The sequence below is a fragment of the Macaca fascicularis genome, chromosome 4 (assembly GCF_037993035.2).
Source record: "Macaca fascicularis isolate 582-1 chromosome 4, T2T-MFA8v1.1".
In the NCBI taxonomy this organism is placed as follows: Eukaryota; Metazoa; Chordata; class Mammalia; order Primates; family Cercopithecidae; genus Macaca; species Macaca fascicularis.
Window position 1 is genome coordinate 11239768 of NC_088378.1, and position 21010 is coordinate 11260777.

Sequence of the window (21010 nt, forward strand, 5' to 3'; positions counted from 1 at the left end):
TTCCACTCATCTTAGACTCCATTATCACCAAGCGAAAATTTGAATTGGTGACTTATAGAATGATCTGACGGAAAAAATTCACCTCCAGGATTGGATGGAAGCATGAAGAAAATAATGCCTCATTTATCTAAATGATTAAATGAATTTACTAGAAATGATCACTATACCTTTTTTCAATTCACAAAATGTCTTACTTAGGCCAGCCCACAGTTCCAACACAGTATCTTCTGGCAGGCACCCTGTGAAGCTGTCCCGCAATTACTTTCTACTGCAGTACCCTGGGACAAAGTGTCATTAAGGTAACCAGTGTCAAGTCTCCTTGTCTTTTATGTAGGTCTTTTAAAAATGAGGCACAGCGCCTTTTCCTTCACTTTGAAGAGCACAGCAACAGTATTTCCAAAATGAATCTGCTCTCCACAGGCCCCCCCCCAAATTAAAATGTTAGAGTACAACAAAATCATCATAATATTCTTTGAACTTAAAAAAAAAAAACCAACTATTTCAAGGCACATTTAATTTAATATCAAGAGTGCAATACAAAAGGCCCAAATACAATGAAGGAACACATTCCCCCATTAACACCAACGACAATGCTCTTTTAAACATGTGCCTGTTGAATGGAATGGGGATTTCATAAAATTCACTAAAAAAATAATGCAGTGAGTCTCATCACAGCTAATATCCTTATACAATCTAGTTGTGAAATGAATGTTTATAATGCTTCAAACAGTTTCAACCTGAAGTTTGATACCACACCTTCACGTTTGTACAGTCCTCAGTAAGATAATCTACAGTTTTGCAACCATTCAAAGAACAAACCATTGAATAAAACCACATTGATTAAGGCTCAAGCAAGTAATATAGAGCCCCAAACTAAATGGTTAAATATATGCGCTACTTGTACGGACATCTATTATTTGATTCTCTCGTGACTATTAAAAGTTGGTTCTCAGCAAATAAACCCTTTAAAGGCAAAATTCACCTCATTTGAGTTTTGACCCAGAAGTTCAACAACAATCATGAAGTCCACAGTCTTATTGGCAAAACTGATACACAGTGTCTCTAAGTCACTATGCTCAAGGTTAAGAGCGATGCATATTCCATTTTTACATTTTACTGGAATTTTACATGTTCAATTCATGATTTAAAATCTCTAGGTTTTCATTCCTTCAAACTGTCTGAAGACACAGTGTGCCACAGACTTAAGACTTCTGTTTCTCCCTCTATTTTCTTCAAACAGAAACATTTCTCAAGTGTCTACATGTTCTAGAAGGGGAATTTTTCGGAGGTGGCCACTTCTTCGGAATAGTCCGACGCCATCAGGCCTCTGAAGCAAGGGGAAGGGGAAAAGAAAAAAGCTGAAACACAAGGTTCATCTGGTAAGTTTTACATTAACCATTACAAGCTGGACAGTGTAAGAATGTGGCTTTTTTTGGCTCAAAAAGTCTGAGTCTTGGTGTGGAAACGAGTACTTGGCTGTCCCACCACAGCTTTCTCGTAGTGGGACTGTCAGGGAAGTCTTGACTGGGGAGTATGATTTGTTTACCTATCAGGCGTAAACTTCCAGGCACTCAGTTCATTTTGGGCTTGTTCCAGTTTGTCTTTAGTCTGTTCCAGTTCACCTTTCATTTTTAGGAAAAACAAGTTGATCGCTGGGTCTACCATTGTTGATCTCAGTTGGGCAACGCTCGGCTGCTGGACTTGCTTGAGGTACTGGATTTGAGTCTGTGCAAAGCAAAAGAAACAATTACGACCAAATCAAAGGAAACATACATAAGAAGGTGGGGGAAAACTCCCTCCATTCACTTGATTTACCAACTCTTTCATTAAGTCCTCCCCTCTTTCATCCTGAAATTCTCTAGAAAAATCTTAAAACTTTCTCGAAAAAGTACAGATTAAAAACTATTTGATGAATATGCTAATTACCCCAATCTGATCACTACACATTATATGTATTGAAACATCACTAGTAGTCCTTGAATATGTACAAAAATTATTTGTCAATTAAAAAATAACTAAGGTTATTCATTTAGGAATTGAGGCCATTTGATTACGTCTCCAAATCTGGATCTTAAAGGGGCTACATACATTTTACTTTACAATCCAAAATTACCAAAAAAACAAACAAAAATCAACATTATATTTACTAAAAATGCTGACAACCCACTGGAAAAAAGCAAAGTTTAAAATATTAATTACCTAAGAGTTAATGAAGTCTTTTGGTTTGCTTATTTTAATTTTTTGCCTATGGAAATTATTCTATGTAAAGTCCCCTAAAAATACATCAGGTGAAAGATTATAACTTAAAATACACATTTGCATTTCTAAAGGAAAAAATATACAGTACACATAGCTACAAGAGTTGCCGTTACAACTTTATAAAAGCAAAACTATAGGACCTTAAGCCAAAATAAAGTATAATTCATATTTTTTCTCCCTCTGAATAGATTTGAATCATAGAATTGTAAAGCTGGAAAGTAACTAACCTAACCCAAACTGCTTATTTTGAGATTAAATAACCCAACTGTTTAGTTCAGTGCCATAGCTGGGACAAGAACTCTAGTTCTCCAGCCTTCTGATTCCCAGTCTAGAGCTTTTTCCATCACACCGGAACCCTTCTACTTACATATGAAACCTTCAATTTCGACTTCAGTTGTACTATTTACTAGAACACTAAAAATACATTTCTAAAATATGAAATATAGTTATTAGCATTAAATTCATCATTTTCTTCATACTCAAAGTAGATCCGGCCCAAGATCTAACTCCATACTAAGGCTTAAACAGAATTACAGTTGAAATTTTCTAATATAAATTTAGTAAAGGAACAAATATACTAAGTAGTTTGGGAATATATTTGTTCCATTGAGCAAAAATCTACTACAACTGCATAGTCAATGTGAAACCAGCTGCTAAGATAACTTAAGAGAGCAAGAATAAACCATGACTTACAGTGCACTCCACGTACTGACAGGACTGATTAAAACAGTCTACAACACTGACTGAGACTCAGTTACTATTTAGCTTTACAAAGACCCAATAGTCAACAATTTCAATCATGAAAAGAGAGGTGAATCTGACTAGAATAAATTCCATGTTCTACAGAAGAGAACACTGAGTAAAGTGTTTTCAAAGTTAGTTTTATTCCTAAATCTATTTTGCGTTGGTTGGCAAAAGACTAAATGAAAAATAGAAATACCACTGAGGTGAACAAAAATGATAGATTTTACTTACCAACAAAATAGAATATAGTTAAGAACACAGTATATAGTTAAGACTATAGTAACTATGTGGCTAACTTATGCCTTACACTGAAAACTGACTACTGATGTACTTGGCAAAGACTGCACATAGACAATCAAACAGATGATTTAGTATGCTGGACAAACAAAAGATCTACAAAAACAAATTGACTCCTGAGGATGTATTTTATTTTTTCTAAGCTTAGCTTAATTTGAAACACCAAGAGTAAAAGCAGCAGCTCTGTTTTAAAGGATAAGTACCTAATACAAACCTTTCCACTATTTTTCACTCGCAAGAGGGTAAGAAACCCTCCTTCTCAGGGCCAATCCTTTCAACCATTTGCTTAACCTATTCCCTCCTACCTCCTATAGTACACAACTCCCATTCTTTCTACTCTTTAAATTCAGTTCCTCTAGAGCAGGGGTATCCAATCTTTTGGCATCCTTGGCCAACAACCTCTTAACTGCCAAATCTAACGAACAATTTTAAATTCGTATTGTACAGAACTTTATGTACGCCTTTGTTTTAATCACTTTATATTTTGGGGAAGGAGGAGGGAATGCTGGATTTCCTCAGTTTTCCTAACACCACACACTACTCTTCTTTTAAAATTTGATCTTTGTAGGCTCTATCCTAGTGCACTGTTACTCAAACGAGACAAGCCTGAAGCTGTGATTCCTCCCTAGATTTTTTTCATTCCTTCCACAACAGCATCCAAACTAAACAATTCCTATTGACTGTGCCTCCAAAACACCTACTCTGTCCTGTCTGCTATTACCAGTGGCTTAATTTATTTCATCTGGACTATTTTAATAGCCTCACAATTGGTTTTCTTGCTTAAAGTCCTGTTCCACTCAAATCCATCTTTCATACTCAAGCCAGAGTGATCTACCTAAAATGTGAATCTAAATCTGACCCTCACATACATCTCTTGCTCAAAAATTCTTCAGTGGCCCCCTCTCTTCTAGAATACCCAAGATTCCAGGCCTGATCTCATGTTTTTTCACTCTCACCTGAAACTTCATCCTCATCTGCCATATATAATCTTGCCCTTTCCTTGTGATTTTGCTCCTGCTGCCCTGCCCTGTCTGCAAAACCTCACTTGTATTATAACTGGAAGAATAGGAAGTTGTTCAGCTGGCCTGTGCAGGTGACAGCTGTTTAAAGAAAAAGAAAGAAAAAAAAAAAAACCTGGAAAAGGTTAGGTTTCATTATAGTTGAAATAACCTTAAAATCCAGGTCGGTCGGGCGCGGTGGCTCAAGCCTGTAATCCCAGCACTTTGGGAGGCCGAGACGGGCGGATCACGAGGTCAGGAGATCGAGACCATCCTGGCTAACACAGTGAAACCCCGTCTCTACTAAAAAATACAAAAAACTAGCCGGGCGAGGTGGCGGGCGCCTGTAGTCCCAGCTGCTCGGGAGGCTGAGGCAAGAGAATGGCGTGAACCCGGGAGGCGGAGCTTGCAGTGAGCTGAGATCTGGCCACTGCACTCCAGCCTGGGCGACAGAGCGAGACTCTGTCTCAAAAAAAAAAAAAAAAAAAAAAATTCCAGGTCAAGCAGACAAGAGTGATGAGGTATCACCAAAGGCCCTGACCAGGCATAATATGATCAAAACCGCCAGTGTATATAGGACAGATGGAGAATCAGAGGTGCATGAATAGCACACACCAACTATGATGTCAAGAGTAGGAATCTGGAACAGAAAAGGAAAAAGACATTCCGATCCTATGAGATATTACCATCAACACCATCTATTCACAATCTATCTCCCAAGTGCTAGCAGTCTAAAGGTAAGATCCATTTTTCGTGAAAAGGGAAATTTGTTAAAAAACATTCATAAGTAACTGGAGAAAAAAGTATCAGTGGTGTGAGAATTACAACAAAACTGACAGAAACAAAAGAACAAAATGTGGTGAGAAGGTAGAGAAAATGATAATGGGCCAGGTGTGATGGCTCACACCTATAATCCCAACAGTTTTGGGAGGCCAAGGAGTAAGGATTGCCAAAGGCCAGGAGTTCAACCTGGGCAACATAGGGAAGACCCCATCTCTACAAAAATTAAAAAATTAGCTAGGCTTGGTGGCACGTGACTATAGTCCCAGTTACTCAGGAAGCTGAAGTGAGCTAGGATTATACCACTGCACTTCAGCATGGATAAGAGGCCCTGTCTCAAGAAAAGGGGGAAATAACAACAAACTAAAACAACAACAACAAAAACAAAAATAAACAAACAAAAAAAAGGGAAAGAAAATGATAAAAGTCAGCCTTTAGCAAAGCAAAATGTAAAGAAGTCATTTAGTAAAAAGTGAAAGAGTAAATAGGTACTTTTGTGGAAATTTAAACAATCTCTGTACAGGAAGTAAAAGGACTGTGACTGGGCCTTAAGGAACACTCTATTGGTAAAACAAACAGGAAAAGGACTGTGCCCATAGATTTTTGCTGTCTCCAGTGATCAGAATACTACCTTAGAAGATTTTAATAACACATTAGAAGACTTCAATATGTATCAAATGAATGGAGAGTACCCAAAGAATTGAAGAAACATTCAGATTTTAAAATCAGAAACAAGGATACAGCTGCCTCTAATTATTTTGTATAATTACACTGTAAGATTGAGTCTAAACTACCAGAGCTGGATGATCAATTATGTCACTAGATTTCAGATCTACATAGACATAGTAAATACTACACAGTACACATCAAAGTTCTAACAATTAAAAAGGACACGTTGAAGAAGTTGCTGGCACTAGGAAAAACAGTTCTATACATAGAGGGGACAAGAGAGCAGAGGTAAAGTCATCAGATGGCTTTCCTAACCAGTGAAAGTAAAGCAATAAGGAGCAAATGCTCTTTTATTGATTATACCCTCAGACACCAAGATATCTGAAAAATGTCTGGAATTGATGAACTAATATTCACAATGCATGAAAATTTCAAAACACAACTTAAAACTATTGCCTTCTTGGCCAAAAAAAAAATTTGTTTAAATGAAGAGACATTATCAAAATTTTTCACCTGGTATACTTAACGCTCTAAGTGTACATACCTATAAAAAAAAAACCTCTTATATTTAGTATTAGGTGTTTAAAATTAACAAGCAATAAGGCAGACTAAAAACCAATTCCTCAACTAAAGACATTTATATAACTTGAAATACTTACAGTACACTCTTGCATCTCTTGTTCCTTGGTTGCTAGTCGCATTACAAGGATGTTTTCCCTGCGTGCAGACTCCTGCTGTTGTTGCTTTAGTTTTTCTTCAGACTCTCTTAGGCCAGTTACATCATTAGCTGATGATTTAAAAAATAATTATAAATATAATTTTAAGATCAAGTTCAAATACTTCTGTCAAGAACAATTAAAAACTAGGGTCAAAAAATTAATCAAGTCTTTAATTTCCATCCTAACTACTTTTATAACAAGCAAATTATTTCCTGGTCATGACAGCTCATTTAGAAGGCAAGGTGTCATAGTGCTCCATGACTACCAACTGAATTATGTTTTCATAGTTTCATCTATTCCCAACAGAAGACAGGAAACATTTGTGTTTTACAGTATGCACAAAATCCTGATGAGTATGTTTTAACCTATTTAATATAAAAATGCTGTCTGGGCACAGTGGCTCACGCCTGTAATCCCAGCACTTTGGGAGGCGAGGCGGGTAGATCACCTGAGGCCAGGAGTTTGAGACCAGCCTGACCAACATGGTGAAACACCATCTCTACTAAAAATACAAAATTAGCCGGTCGTGGTGGTGCATGTCTGTAATCCCAGCCACTTGGGAGGCTGGGGCAGGCGAATGACTTGAATCTGGGAGGTGGAGGTTGCACTAAGTCCAAATTGTGCCACTGCATTCCAGTCTGGGCGACGGTGCGAGATTGTCTCAGATAAACAAACAAATAAATAATATGATAGTAACTGCTGGACAATTTGTATTTTAAACTTTGAGGCAGGATCTTATTCTGTTACCCAGACAGGAGTCCAGTGGCACAATCAGGGCTCACTGTATGTAGCCTTGACCTCTCAGGCTCAAGTGATCCTCCTGACTCATTTTTTTTTTTTGGTAGAGACAAGGTCTCCCTATGCTGCCTATGCTGGTCTCAAACTCCTGGGCTCAAGTATCTTCCCACCTTGGCCTCTCAAAGCGCTGGGATTATAGGTGTGAGCCACTGTGCCCAGCCTTAATCATTCATAATGTTCATGATTTCTTTGGATAACACAGTCACGTAAAATTAGAATTTCAGGGTATTAACCCTTCTGAAGTTAGAAAACAATATATATTGGTTTTTATACTCAACAAATAGTATGTGGTTCAAACAGTAAAAACTGAGACTAAAATGGCTTAAAATGATAAACTTTGTTATTTTCAGCAGATTTAAAAAATCTGTAATTATATATTACATATAATTAAGTTATACATATTAATTTAACCTGTCATAAATCTGTTACTAGTTGCTTCTATTTATTTCTCTTCTAGACTAGTAACTCACGCTTCAAGTCAAATTCCTATGTAGAAGGGGTTAGGGACAGGTAAGAAAAGTTTCAAGTAGTTCTGAGTTACTGTATCTATACTCAGAACCTTGCATATAATTTTGCTAAGTCACGCCATTACATGAGTATTACATGTCTGTTTTCTCCAATGACTATGTCTCATTCACCTTTATATTTTCTTGCACCCAAAAGTGCCTCTGTATAGTTCTTGTAATAAAACACCAGAAAAATTACATTTGCTTTAATAAAACCAATTACCCTTTTGATTGTAACAACGATCAAAAGGAGATTATTCAGTCTTTAAGAAGCTAAAACTCAAACTTACAGTTAAGATCTGTGTACTTGCCCTCCAAAGCTTGTACATATGCTTCATATTGTTTCCATCTAATAAAAAAAATCCATACATTAGTTGTTATAATAAAATAGCTTTTATTAAATAAACTAGAAGATATCTATAAACTCACAGATTTTAGTAATACTGAGCATTCTGCTGGATGATTTTTCATTTTAAATCCTTTTCTTAGACAGAGTCTCGCTCTGTCCCCCAGGCTGGAGTGCAGTGGCACAAACAGGGTCTGGGCTCAAGCGATATCCCTGCCTCAGCTTCCTGTAGAGCTGGGACCAAAGGCACATGGCTAATTTTTTGTAGAGAGGGGGTCTCACTGTTGCCCAGGCTGGTCTTGAACTCCTGGGCTCAAATGATCCTCACACCTTGGCCTCCCAAACTGCTGAAATTACAGGCCTTAGTCACCACATCCTGGCCCAAATCTAGTTTAACTGATAATAAAGTAGTCCACTCATTATTCCTTCCCATTTTACAGGAAACAGGTAAAAGGAGATATATAGAGAAGGTGTTTTCTGCTGAGAACATGCCAAGCGTGCTCTGGGTGAGATCAAACTCCAGATTTGGTTTGATACTTTGGTATCACTGGTGATGTTCAGGATAATCCTGGATTATAGAAAAAAAAATCCTACTGCTACTTTCATATGTTGTCCCCTTAGAACAAAAGGCATATTAGAAATGTGCCTAATTATGTAGAATTGAAGGTTTTTTGGCTCTTTTGTGAAAATACCATGTGACTCTTCTCAAGGTAATATCCATTTCTGCCTGTAAACACAGGGGGAGAATACAACATTTTTCAAGACTGTAATTTAACAATCACATCTAACTGGCAGAAACCTGCATGCCACACGCTATCGGAATACAAGGGCACCGTTTTTCTTCATTATACTTCTCTACCCTGAATATATACACTGCTAAGTCCTCTTAGCAATAAAGATTTTTCCTAGACTTATTAGGCAGTTCCTAATGGAAAGTACCCTGCCCTGAATGTCTGTTCTCCTGCATACTTAAGAGCCATGTTTTCAAGCTGCTCTTCAGGTACAGTTAATTAAAATTTGGCTTTAGAAAACCATTTTATAATCTTAAAAACAGGCTTGCCATGAGTTAATAATGTTACAACATAATGAACAAAAAGGCTCACGCCTGTAATCCCAACAGGGGATTTTTTGGGAGGCCAAGGCGGGCGGATCATGAGGTCAAGAAATCGAGACCATCCTGGCCAACACAGTGAAATTCCGTCTCTACTGAAAACACAAAAAAATTAGCAGGGCATGGTGGCGCATGCCTGGAGTCCCAGCTACTTGGGAGGCTGAGGCAGGAGAATCACTTGACTGGAGGCGGCAGTTGCAGTGAACTGTGATTGCACCATTGCATTCCAGCCTGGCGACAGAGCGAGACTCTGTCTCAAAAAAAGAAAAACCTTCTTAATACCAAACTAATCCACTTTCTATATAAACACTACTGTTAAGCTAAAAGGTCATGCTTTGTTTTTATGGCACTTACAACCTAGGACACGTACAGTTTACCAAATATTTGGGGATGTATAAGAGAAAGGTCTCAGTGGAGACTATAAAAGAACAATTTATTTTAGAAGAACAGAAAAATATAAAAACTGAAGCAAGAACATGTATATCACAAGGACAGAAGGTATAGACTAGTTAAATAAGTAGCAGCTGGTTTAAAATCACCAAGGAAATTAAAGAGAAAAAAATCCACCTAAAAGTCTTACATGAGAATTCCCTAAGGAAAGATGTTAAACTGACTGCAAGGTAATAACACTGCATATAATTTAGAAACCTTAAAGGTATCTTAAAATACAACATTTCTATGATTCTTTATTAAGATTACTGACTTTTCCCCTCCTACAGTTAAATCAAGAAAATGACTGCAAAGACTAACCAGAGCAATTATGTAAGAAGGCATAAAAAGAAGTGTACAATGCCAGAGGTAGGGGAAAAAAAAATCATGGCCGGGCATGGTGGCCCATGCCTGTAATTCCAGCACTTCAGGAGGCCAAGGTGAGAAAATCACTTCAGGCCAGGCGTTCAAGACTAGCCTGAGCAACACCTCACCTCTATTATAATTTATATGTACATTATATATATGTATATATGTTGTTTTAACATATGTGTTGTTGTTTTAATAGTTAAACAAAAAACCCAGCATTGAGTAGTAGTGTATCTTAAGTATCTACTTCAGCGTAAGACAGAGTGTTTTAGAATACCAACAATTTAAATTTTATGTGCAAGAAGACAAAGGTATGCAATGGAAACTGTCCTATGTATGAGATTATGGCCAAAAAAAAAAAAAAAAAAGATAAAGTGTTCATAATACAGTAGCTGTGCAAAGGTCAAAGTAGGAAATTGTCACACTGTAGGAAACAACAAAATCTGTTACTCTATCTCACAAAACATCTTTTCTCTCCCCGGCTTTCAGCTTGTTAAAATACTCATTTTATTTTTATCTAAAAGTTATCAAAGCTATAAAACATAGAACATCCTACTTCCTGATTTCTTACACAATCTATAAAGATTATATGCTGTACCTGACAATCTGCTTTTGTAAGACATTTATAAGATAACCACAGAAATTCAGAACTGGAAGTCACCTTTAAAAATAACTTAACCCAACCCCTTCAACTTACAGATGAGAAAATGAAGAGTATGAAGTTAAATGAGCTGGTCACACTAATAAGAAAAAGTAACCTCACTTCATTAGTAAATTATGTATTTCTTCCACAAATATAAGTTTATCTTTTAGGATTACTTTTTTTTTCAAATGTTAAACACGAAAAGAAAAACTACACAAAACAAGCCATATATTTGTTAAACTTATAGCTTCCTAGTAGTTCTCTAAAGTGTTACGTTTTCCTCAGTGTTAATATAAGAAATAGGTCATAGTATGTTCAAAAAGTACATTAAATTATTTGAGGATGTAACAACATTAAAAACAGTATCTGGCACAAAGACAATTACAGTGTAGAGGCATAATACAATGTTCTATACAAAGATTTTATTTTTGAACAAATAACATTTTACCTTAGAATTAACTCATCTCTTGCCATAACTTTGAAGTCTGTTTCACTCAGTCGAACCTATAAAGAGAATTACAATATGAATTGAGTGATCTTCCTGGAGACATAAAGCTCTATGAGACCTATGAAACATCTCCTGAGTGTGAGATTTAAACAGCTCAGTACATACTTATCACTAAAAAAAGATTATTTGATTACAGAAGTTTGTTTTTTTTTTTTTAAGGTAAACTATTTGTTATCTTAACAATGGGCATCATCATTAGGAATATGCACATTAAAATCCTAGGTATCACCACACACTGATTAGAATGGCTAAAATAAAAATTAGCGGCAACACCAAATGCTGGTGAGGATTCAGAGAAATTGAAGTTTCCTACACTGCAGGTGAGAATGTAAAATGGTCTCAAAAAGATATACACTACATGATGTCGTTTATATAAACACTCTGAAATAACAATTATAGAAATAGAGATAAACTAGTGGTTGCCAGGGGTCAGGCATGGGGAGGGAGGGGGTAGATGTGGCTACAAAAGAATAACTCAATGAAGTTTTATGCTAATAGTTCAGATATGTATCTCGATTAATGATGGTTACACAAAGCTAGACATGATAAAATTGCATATAGCTCTTCCCCACTCCCCCCACAAACAGTACAAGTATAACGTGAAATGTGCATAAGCTCTGTGGATTGTACCAATGTCAATTCCCTGATTTTCAGTTATTAGAGATGTCTGCTAGTCATGCAAGATGTTAACAATGAAGGAGGCTCAGTGAAAGCTGCACAGAACCTCTCTGGACATTTATTTGCAACTTCCTGTGAATCTATAATTATTTGGAAATAAAAAGTTGAAAGAAGGCCATAAGCTGACATGCTTCAAAAATTAAGAAACAGTATATTCACTATACCAAATAAAGGCTGTAAAGGTGAGATACCTCTCCTACTTCAGTATAAAATTAAGGCTTTGGTGGGCATTGTGGCTCATGCCTCCTGCACTTTGGGAGACTGAGGCAGGAGGATATCTTGAAACTCAGGAGTTCAAGATCACCCTGGGTAACATGGCAAAACTCCATCTCTACCAAAAAATACAAAAATTAGGCGTAGCAGCACACCTGTAGTCTGAGCTACTTTGGGGGGGCAGAGGTGGGAGGATTGCATAAGCTGGGGTATGAGGCCACAATGAGCTAAGATTGTACGACTGTACTCCAGCATGTGCGACAGAGTGAGACCCTGTCTCAGAAAATAAAAAATAAAAAGAAAATAAAGGCTTTATTAGTATTTCCTTATTTTATTAGTATTTTCCTTATTTCACTTAATTTTTTTTCCTTAAAAATGTTTCAAATTGTAATACTAACCAGTAAAATAGTATTACCATAAAATAGAATGGGGGAGACTATCGTAGTGTAATATATTAAAAGGCTGCCAAAGGCAGCTCACGCTTATTATTCCAGCACTTTGGAAAGCAGAGGCAGGTGGCTATCTCTTGAACCCAGGAGTTCGAGACCAGCCTGGGCAACATGGCAAAACCCCATCTCTACAAGAAACACAAAAATTAGCTGGGTGTGGTGGCACGTACTTGTAGTCCCCAGATACTCAGGAGGCTGAGGTGGGATGATCACTTGAGCCCAGGAGGCAGAGACTGCAGTGAGCTGAGACTGCACCACTGCACTCCAGCCTGGGCAACAGAGCAAGACCCTGTTCCAAGGGAGGAAAATCAAAGGCTACCAGAGGGAACACGTAGTAATTCTCAGATTATGAAAGTATAGTACAATCCTTTACTCATTTTATGAGTAATTTCACTCCACAACAGGAAACTTCTGTAGTATCTATTCACTTAAATATTCAGTTTAGTTAAGCACATGCCCTGCTTTCCCAATTGAATCACAAATTCCTCCTAGAGACTATGTTGCTCTTTTATAACGTCCACTGTGTGTGTATGTAAGAGTAAACTCGAGGTAGGAATGCACAGCAGGGAGAGATTGAGACTAGACAACAAAATTTCAGAGAAAAAAGTAGAATTTGAAAACTAGCTATAACCATTTTTTAAAAATAAAGTAGTTTTTAATTTTAATCAAAGGGATTTACACTAGGAAAAGAATAATATACTCATGATTTCCATTTTTGACGTTATTTGTATATATGTAGCTAGAAATATTCACATAATGAACGTTAAGAATAGACCATGGGAATATTATTATAACTAAAGTTTTCCAAAATCTGAAAATATTCTAAAAATATACTGGATATTAGATACAATATCTAGCACATTGTACAACTCCAATGCTATTATTGTTATAAAGGCAAAGAAATGAGAAATAAGCAAACAATGATAATCCTTCAAGTCTATTTTTTTAAAAAAGTGCTTACAACTGCTTAAAAAAACAAAACAGAACCCAAAACAAAACAAAACAAAAAACCCAAAACCAAAACCCATACCTTCTTGGGAAGAGGTTCTTCGTTGGTCATCTTGAATCCTAAAAAAAAAGTTGAGGAAAACAAGTTCAATTGATTTTCTTCCAGTGAAAGTAGGAACAAAAAATACTGACTCTTTCAAATCAATTAGTGAACTAAATTACTGTCGAGTAATTACAATTTAAATAATTTAAAAATAGTTTTAGATTTACAAAAAGTGGCAAAGATATTACAGAGTTCCTATATACTCTACACCCAGATCCTCCTCTGTTAACATCTTCCATTATTATAGTTATTGGGTAGTTTTTACAAATTCCCTCATAAAAAAGCTGATCAGCCATTCAAATCATTTGATGTCGCCATAAAGGGTCAAGAGAAATATAATTTCTCATCACACTATTACAATCCCCCTATGAAAGTCTCGTCACAGACGTGATACTGACCTCAAGTAGTATCCTAGCCATGTTGCTAAAGGGCTATTAAAGGGTAATACCAGCTTAAGTCTTCCTTTTATAGCATTAGGTTGTTAAAGCAAGGCAGTACCTACCACAGTCATAATTTACTACTGCCCAATAGTTTTTTTTTAGATATATTATATATTTTTATTTTTTTGAGACACAGTCTCAGTGTGTCGCCCAGGATGAAGTGCAGTGGTGCTATCTCGGCTCACTGCAACCTCCGCCTCCTGGGTTCAAGCAATTCTCTTGCCTCGGCCCCGCAAGTAGCTGGGACTACAGGTGCGAGCCACCATACCTGGCTAGTTTTTGTATTTTTAGTAGAGATGGGGTTTCACCCTGTTGGTTAGGCTGGTCTCGAACTTCTGACCTTGCGATCTGCCGGCCTTGGCCTCCCAAAGTGCTAGGATTACAGGCATGAGCCACCACGCCCGGCCTATATTTTGAAATATATGTATATGCTGGGTGTGATGGCTCACGCCTGTAATCCCAGCATTTTGGGAGGCTGGTGGGTGGATCACTTGAGGTCAGAGGTTCAAGACAAGCCTGGCCAACATGGTGAAACCCGGTCTCTACTAAAAACAAAAAAATTAGCTGGGAGTAGTGGCACACGCCTATAATCCCAGCTACTAGGGAGACTGAGGCAGGAGAATTGCCCGAACCCGGGAGGTGGAGGTTGCAGTGAGCCGAGATGGCACGCCACTGCATTCCAGCCTGGGCAACAGAGACTCCATCTCAAACAAACAAACAACAAAAATTCACATACACAGGTATGTCACACCTTAATAAAAATATTCCTACAGTATTTAATTTTATGCCAAATATTTTGCATCTCAAAATTAGCTTCTTTATTATACAAAATTCACTTAACCCCATTTCAAAGATAGGTTAATGAATTCAAGTAGAGAACACTTTATTATGCTATTTTTTAGAATGAATGCTAATAGCAGCTATTATTCATTAAACTCTACAAATCCACACAATAAAAAAAGACAAAGAAAAGATGTGTAATAAACGTACCTTAAGCATCACATTAAAATACAAGGTCGGAAAAAAGAAGCATACAACATGAAGCGCTAACCTGACAAACATAAAATCTTTATATAAAAATTCTATGAGGATTAAAACATTGAATCAGGTTCTGAGTACCAGTGATCTTCTGAAAAAGCATCTAAATTGCAACCGGCATATTAATAATTTATACAAATTAAGAAATTAGTTCTTACACTAGTTATTCTCATTCTTTCTTTCTGAAAAGATAGGGACCCACCAGAGTGCCCAGGATAGTCTTGAACTCTTAAGTCATCTTCTCACCTCAGGCTCCCAAGTAGCTAAGACTATACATGCAAGGATCACGCCCAGCCCTAGTTATTATTTCTAATAGCACAGTCACGAATGTTCCTTTACTTTACAGTATTGATGGTTTATTTTACTTACCCATACTTACTATAAATTCTAAACTACTAGAACTTTGACCAAAAGCTTGGTATGTTAAACTGAATTTTTTTTTTTTTTTTCCTGAGATGGAGTCTCACTCTGTTGCCAGGCTGGAGTGCTGTGGCGCCATCTCGAAAGCTACTTGAGGCTGATGTGGTGGCTAACACCTGTAATCCCAACATTTTGGGAGGCTGGGGCAGGAGAGCTGCTTGAGCCTAGGAGTTTGAAACGAGCCTGGGCAATGTGGTAAGACCCTGTCTCTCACTAAAACAAACAAAACTCACACACACCAAAACTACTTGATTTCTCCCACTTGATTTTGAGATTCCTCAAAAGGAGATAACCTTCCAACAGCATTTTTTATACTATGTACAATCTCAACTCTACTTTATAAATGAAACATTCTAAACATACTGTTATTAAATCCTGGTTTTCAGATTAAGTAAATTGTGTTGAAGAAAGCAGAATTCAGAGGAAAAAATCATAAATTGATCTAGGTTACTGGCTTGCTTCTTTCTCTCTTTTAATCTTTTTTTTTTTGGAGATGGAGTTTCACTCTTGTTGCCCAGGCTGGAGTGCAATGGCACAATCTTGGCTCACTGCAACCTCCACCTCCTGGGTTCAAGTGATTCTCCTGCCTCAGCCTCCCGAGTAGGTGGGATCACAGGCATGCGCCACCACGCGTGGCTAATTTTTTGTATTTTTAGTAGAGACAGGGTTTCTCCATGTTGGTCCTGAAATCCCGACCTCAGGTGATCTGCACACCTCGGCCTCCCAAAGTGCTGGGACTACAGGCGTGAGCCACTGTGCCAGGCTTTTTTTTTTTAAAGACAGTCTTGCTCTGTCACCCAGACCAGAGTTCAGTGGTGCGATCATGGCTCACTGCAATCTTGACCTCCCAGGCTCAAGTGATCCTCCCAGCCTCAGTCTCCTGAGTACCTGGGACTACAGGCATGTGCCACCACACTCAGCTAATTTTTGTACTTTTTGGTAGAGACGGGATTTCACCATGCTGCCCAGGCTGGTATCGAACTCCTGGGCTCAAGCAATCCAACTGCCTCTGCCTTCCGAAGTGCTGGCATTACAGGTGTGAGCCACTGCACCCTGCCTTCCCTCTTTAATCTTTCTCAAGGGATATAGTAAACCGATAAAAACCTCAGTATATTATTTGTTTCTGAGCTAAATGTATACAGTCTGTTTCACTGAGCAAGTCACTCTGTCCTATGAAGACATAAACCGTACTATGAATAAAATGTATATTTTTTTTCTTTAAATTGGTTCCTGCCTACTTTACGACCCTTGTTGCCCAGTTTTTAATCTCTGCTATTATAGAAAGCTGCTTTGTAACTACTTTAACCTGGTGGCAGTCATTTTAATCATTTGAGAAACCATCACCATATTTAACTCCACATGTCTAACTACTTCTATTTTAGCATGACACGTGCATCCACTCCATTAGACTGAGAAGTCTTAGAACTCAGATATCAAAAATGGCATTTCCTTGTAATTTTTCTAGAGCGAAATATTAATTTTACACACACACACACATACATACACACCCACCCACCCACCCCGGAGTCTTTGTTGCCCAGGCTGGAGTGCAATGGTGCGATCTCGGCTCACTGCAACCTCCGCAGTCTGGGTTCAAGCGATTTTCCTGCCTCAGCCTCCTGAGTAGCTGAGATTACAGGGGCCCACCACCACTTTCAGCTAATTTTTGTATTTTTAGTTTCACCATGTTGACCAGTCTGGTCTCGAACTCCTGACCTGACCTCAGGTGATCGCCTGCCTTGGCCTCCCAAAGTGTTGGGATTACAGGCGTGAGCCACCATGCCCGGCCAATATTTTTAATTTAAAAAATCTTAAAAGACAATTTTAGCTATTTTAGCTGTACATATTTAACCAGTATATCAGTATCTGTATCTATGTATATGCAAACACAAAATTTTGAGAACCAACCAGGAACTTCATATAACAGGTACTGTGGTAAGAGAGTGACAGTTTGAAAACAGCTGTATTTATCACTAAGGCTAGGTGGTATACCTTTTATCTAGTTACTTGGTATCCTACCTACTCAGTATGTACAATTTTAGTTGTAATACTAAAGTATCATTGATGTTATTCAATATAAATTCCAGTTTATGAAAGTTATTATAGTTGGCCCTTGAACAACCCAGGTTTTAGCTGTATGGGTCCACTTATATGTGGATCTTTTTCAATCAAACTCAGATAAAAAATACAGTACGCGGATCAAAAATACAGCATTCATGGCATGCGAAACCTGAGTATGCAAAGGGCAGACTTTTCATACACCAGGGTTCAAATTCCTTTGCCAGGATTTTGGCAAGGATTGTCTGCGTATGTTTCTACAACCTGATACTTCCCGGATCCCACTACCTTCCGGCTCCCAGCATCATGAAGTTACTTGCTTACTCTCTTCTTAAAGTTTACTTGCTTCTTCATAAAGTTTACTTGCTTACCCTCTTCTTAAAGACAGGTATCCATATTCTTATTCCATTAAAATAAAATTAACTGTAAGCTTAGTTAGCAACGAGATGATAATCTGTTTTTAAATGGCATTAAAAGGACTGAGAAACATATGAAGACAGTTCTGATAACCTTGGTATTCTAAAACAGGGTGTCAACTTTGCAAATATAAAAGTAGCAAAATCTCTGCACCTCAGTTTCCCCACCTCAAAGAGAATTACTGCAACCAGGGTCCAAATACTGTGCTATTTCTGAAGACAGACATTAATCTTTAGCATGGTAACTGGAACAAAATGGGCATTTAATTATTAGTTTCCTTCTCCCCATCAAAAACACAGACTCAGTGTTTCTTGAAACACCTGAAAAGATAATTCACAGGTTGCAGATAATAGTCATACTGTCATCCTGACTGTTTCTAACACTTACTGCAGAATTCTTGGCATCTCCAATATTTAGAATTCTAAACAGAAGTTACTTAAATTTTCTTTTTCTCTCTCTTTCTTTGAGACAGTGTCTCACTCTGTCGCCCAGGCTGGAGTGCAGTGTGACTCGATTATGGGTCACTGCAGCCTCTATCTCTTGGGCTCAACTGATTCTCTTGCCTCAGCCTCCTGTGTAGCTGGGATCACAGGTGTGCACCACCATGCCCAGTTAATTTTTTTTTCTTGTTAGTAGAGATGAGGTCTTGCTATGTTGCCCAGGCTGGTCTTGAACTCCTGGGCTCAAGTGATCCTCCTGTTTGGACCTCCAAAAGTGCTGGAATTACAGTTGTGAGCCACCACGCCCAGCCTACAGTTATTGAAATTTCTTTTCTTTTTTTTTTTTTGTTTTGAGACGGAGTCTCTCTCTGTTGCCCAGGATGGAGTGCAGGGGTATGACCTTGGCTCACTGCAACCTCCGCCTCCTGGGTTCAAGCGACTCTACTGCCTCAGCCTCCTGTGGAGCTGGGACTACAGGCACGTGCCACCACGCCCAGCTAATTTTTTTTTTTTTTTTTAAGTAGAGACATTATTTCACTATGTTGGCCAGGCTGGTCTCGAACTTAACATTGGCTTATATTCTTTTTAAAAAGTTTGATGTTGAGTAGATTTTAATTAAATGGAGATTTTTACTGAAATTTTCTCTAAAAATAAAATTCTGTATTTGTAATGTAAGTCAGGAGTAAATACAGGTTTTGGATAAATGTGTATGCTTCCTAAGTCAATTCTCAGAGTCACTTTTAAGATCACTCCAGCTGTTTGGGGTATCCAACTTGGGAAATTCAGAGCCTCGGCATTTAGAAAGAAAATCCTTTCTCAACTTTAATCTGATGAAAAGTAAATCGTTCCTTGAAAGTCCATGATATGTCACAAAGTTAAATGCACCATCTGGCAAAATCAAATTAGAACAGGTTCAAAATTTACAACTATCTAACAACATTCAACTATTTGGTCAAAACAGAACCTAATTGGCAATTTTGACTTTCACACCACAAGAATGTACTGAGAAGTTTGGTATTCCCCAGGGCAATTTTTTTTTTTTTTTTTAGCGCAAATGACAAAAACAATTACCATTTAAAGTCAATTCTAGATTCATAAAGACAATGAATATTCCAGGTTTTCAGAACAATCTACTGTCACATCAGAAAAACAGAATGACCATAACATCATTTGGAGTCAATTAAAATTGAATCCTGAAGGAAAATAATAAAATATGCTCAGTTCTTATGAGTCACACATTGAATAACAGCACTTTTCAAAGTCAAAGTTAGTTCCCATTTTCCAGGATGAAAATGACTGTGAGTCATTAGGTGATTAGCTATTAGGTGATTAAAACAACTATTAATAAATTGGGGTAAGGGTCTCAAATTTGGTGCCACCCAAAAAGGTGGTAACATGATTGACTAGTTTTATAACACGAAAAGGTTTCAGTTATTTATGTAGATAATTCAGAGATAATATATCTCAGAATATCAGGACAACCATCTACTCTTGATGTCTTAACATAGAAAAACAGCTTAGTATGGAGTTCAGTCTTGACTGGTTAGGTGCCTAAGATCCCAGATCCCAGTACCTTCCTGGCTCTCAGCATCATAAAGTCAGGTAACTCAGTTCCCTCTGAACAGAGGCAAGCGCCAGCCAACACAACTTCAGTAAGAAGACACAGTACCTTGGTGAAACAAATCATAGCTGAATGTAAGAAATCAATCTTCAGAAACTGTAGGAGCAAGGTACTGATGAGGAACTGAAAGGCCATCTTTTCCTTACCCTCTATCTGCCATACGTGATTCCAAGCAAGTCTTTTAACTCCTGCAGTTTCAAGTCAGCAAAAAGATAATTTTGCCTGCCTCACAAAGTGCTGCAAATATTAATGCTTTCAGCACAATAAAAATGCTACAAATAGATTTTTCAAACAAAATATGAACATAATATGAACATAAAAGGCAACTTCAACGTGCACTTAGAAAAGATTAAATTCTACTAACTGTATCTTCAAAGGCAGAAAATATTTATAGCACTATATTCTAGTTAGATGGAATACCGTTATACACAATGAAGTATACTATTGTGGAGATACTGAGAAGTTTTTCTGTGTTAAGCTTAGTAACTACAAGAAACAAAATATTTAGAGGCAGAAAGTTGGAGACAACTAAAAAAATTAAAAACACTATCATAGTCTTGTTTTGCTGAAGGACCTACTAACATACAATTTTGACGAGCAAGAAACAAATATATAATGATCTAAACTGCTAAACAATATATTCAAAGGGATTCAATACTACATACAAGACCACAGGGGACCTTGAACGCTTTACTGTACTGTACAAATTGTGACAATGCTCATCTCCACATCATAGGGCTTTTACATATTTTCTGTTTCATCTCTACCAGCTTATTTCTGACAAACAATACACAAAAATATTTTCAGCAAACATGACTCAACGTTGAATTGGAAAAGCTACACATAAAAGAGCCATGTAAAAATAAGCTGTGCCTGGGACACCCTATTATTATTACTTTTATCCTTTAGGAGTTAGACATTCTGGTAGCTTGTACAAATTCTGCCACTGAAAAAGTACGAAAAATACTGAACTTTTAAACTATGTGTCTGCTTAAGATACCTTAAGATC

General features: G+C 37.5%; 1 protein-coding gene across 6 annotated transcripts in view; it reads right to left on the reverse strand.

Annotated features, from left to right (window-relative positions):
* The window catches only part of WTAP (WT1 associated protein), a 29990-nt gene that overhangs the window by 7310 nt on the left and 1670 nt on the right, over nucleotides 1–21010 (reverse strand). For 2 of the 6 annotated variants that reach the window (XM_045391702.2, XM_045391701.2), the window contains exons 2-7: nucleotides 13547–13584; nucleotides 11117–11172; nucleotides 8061–8119; nucleotides 6407–6534; nucleotides 1547–1725; nucleotides 500–1327 (exon numbers count right to left, since the gene is read on the reverse strand). In XM_045391702.2, the coding sequence (XP_045247637.1) occupies nucleotides 1267–1327; nucleotides 1547–1725; nucleotides 6407–6534; nucleotides 8061–8119; nucleotides 11117–11172; nucleotides 13547–13576 (513 nt within the window). In that variant the 5' untranslated portion in view covers nucleotides 13577–13584 and the 3' untranslated portion in view covers nucleotides 500–1266. Of the gene's footprint in view, nucleotides 1–499; nucleotides 1328–1546; nucleotides 1726–6406; nucleotides 6535–8060; nucleotides 8120–11116; nucleotides 11173–13546; nucleotides 13585–21010 lie in introns of those variants that run through there. The other 4 variants (XM_005551515.4, XM_005551516.4, XM_045391700.2 and 1 more) reach the window with 3 other exon arrangements.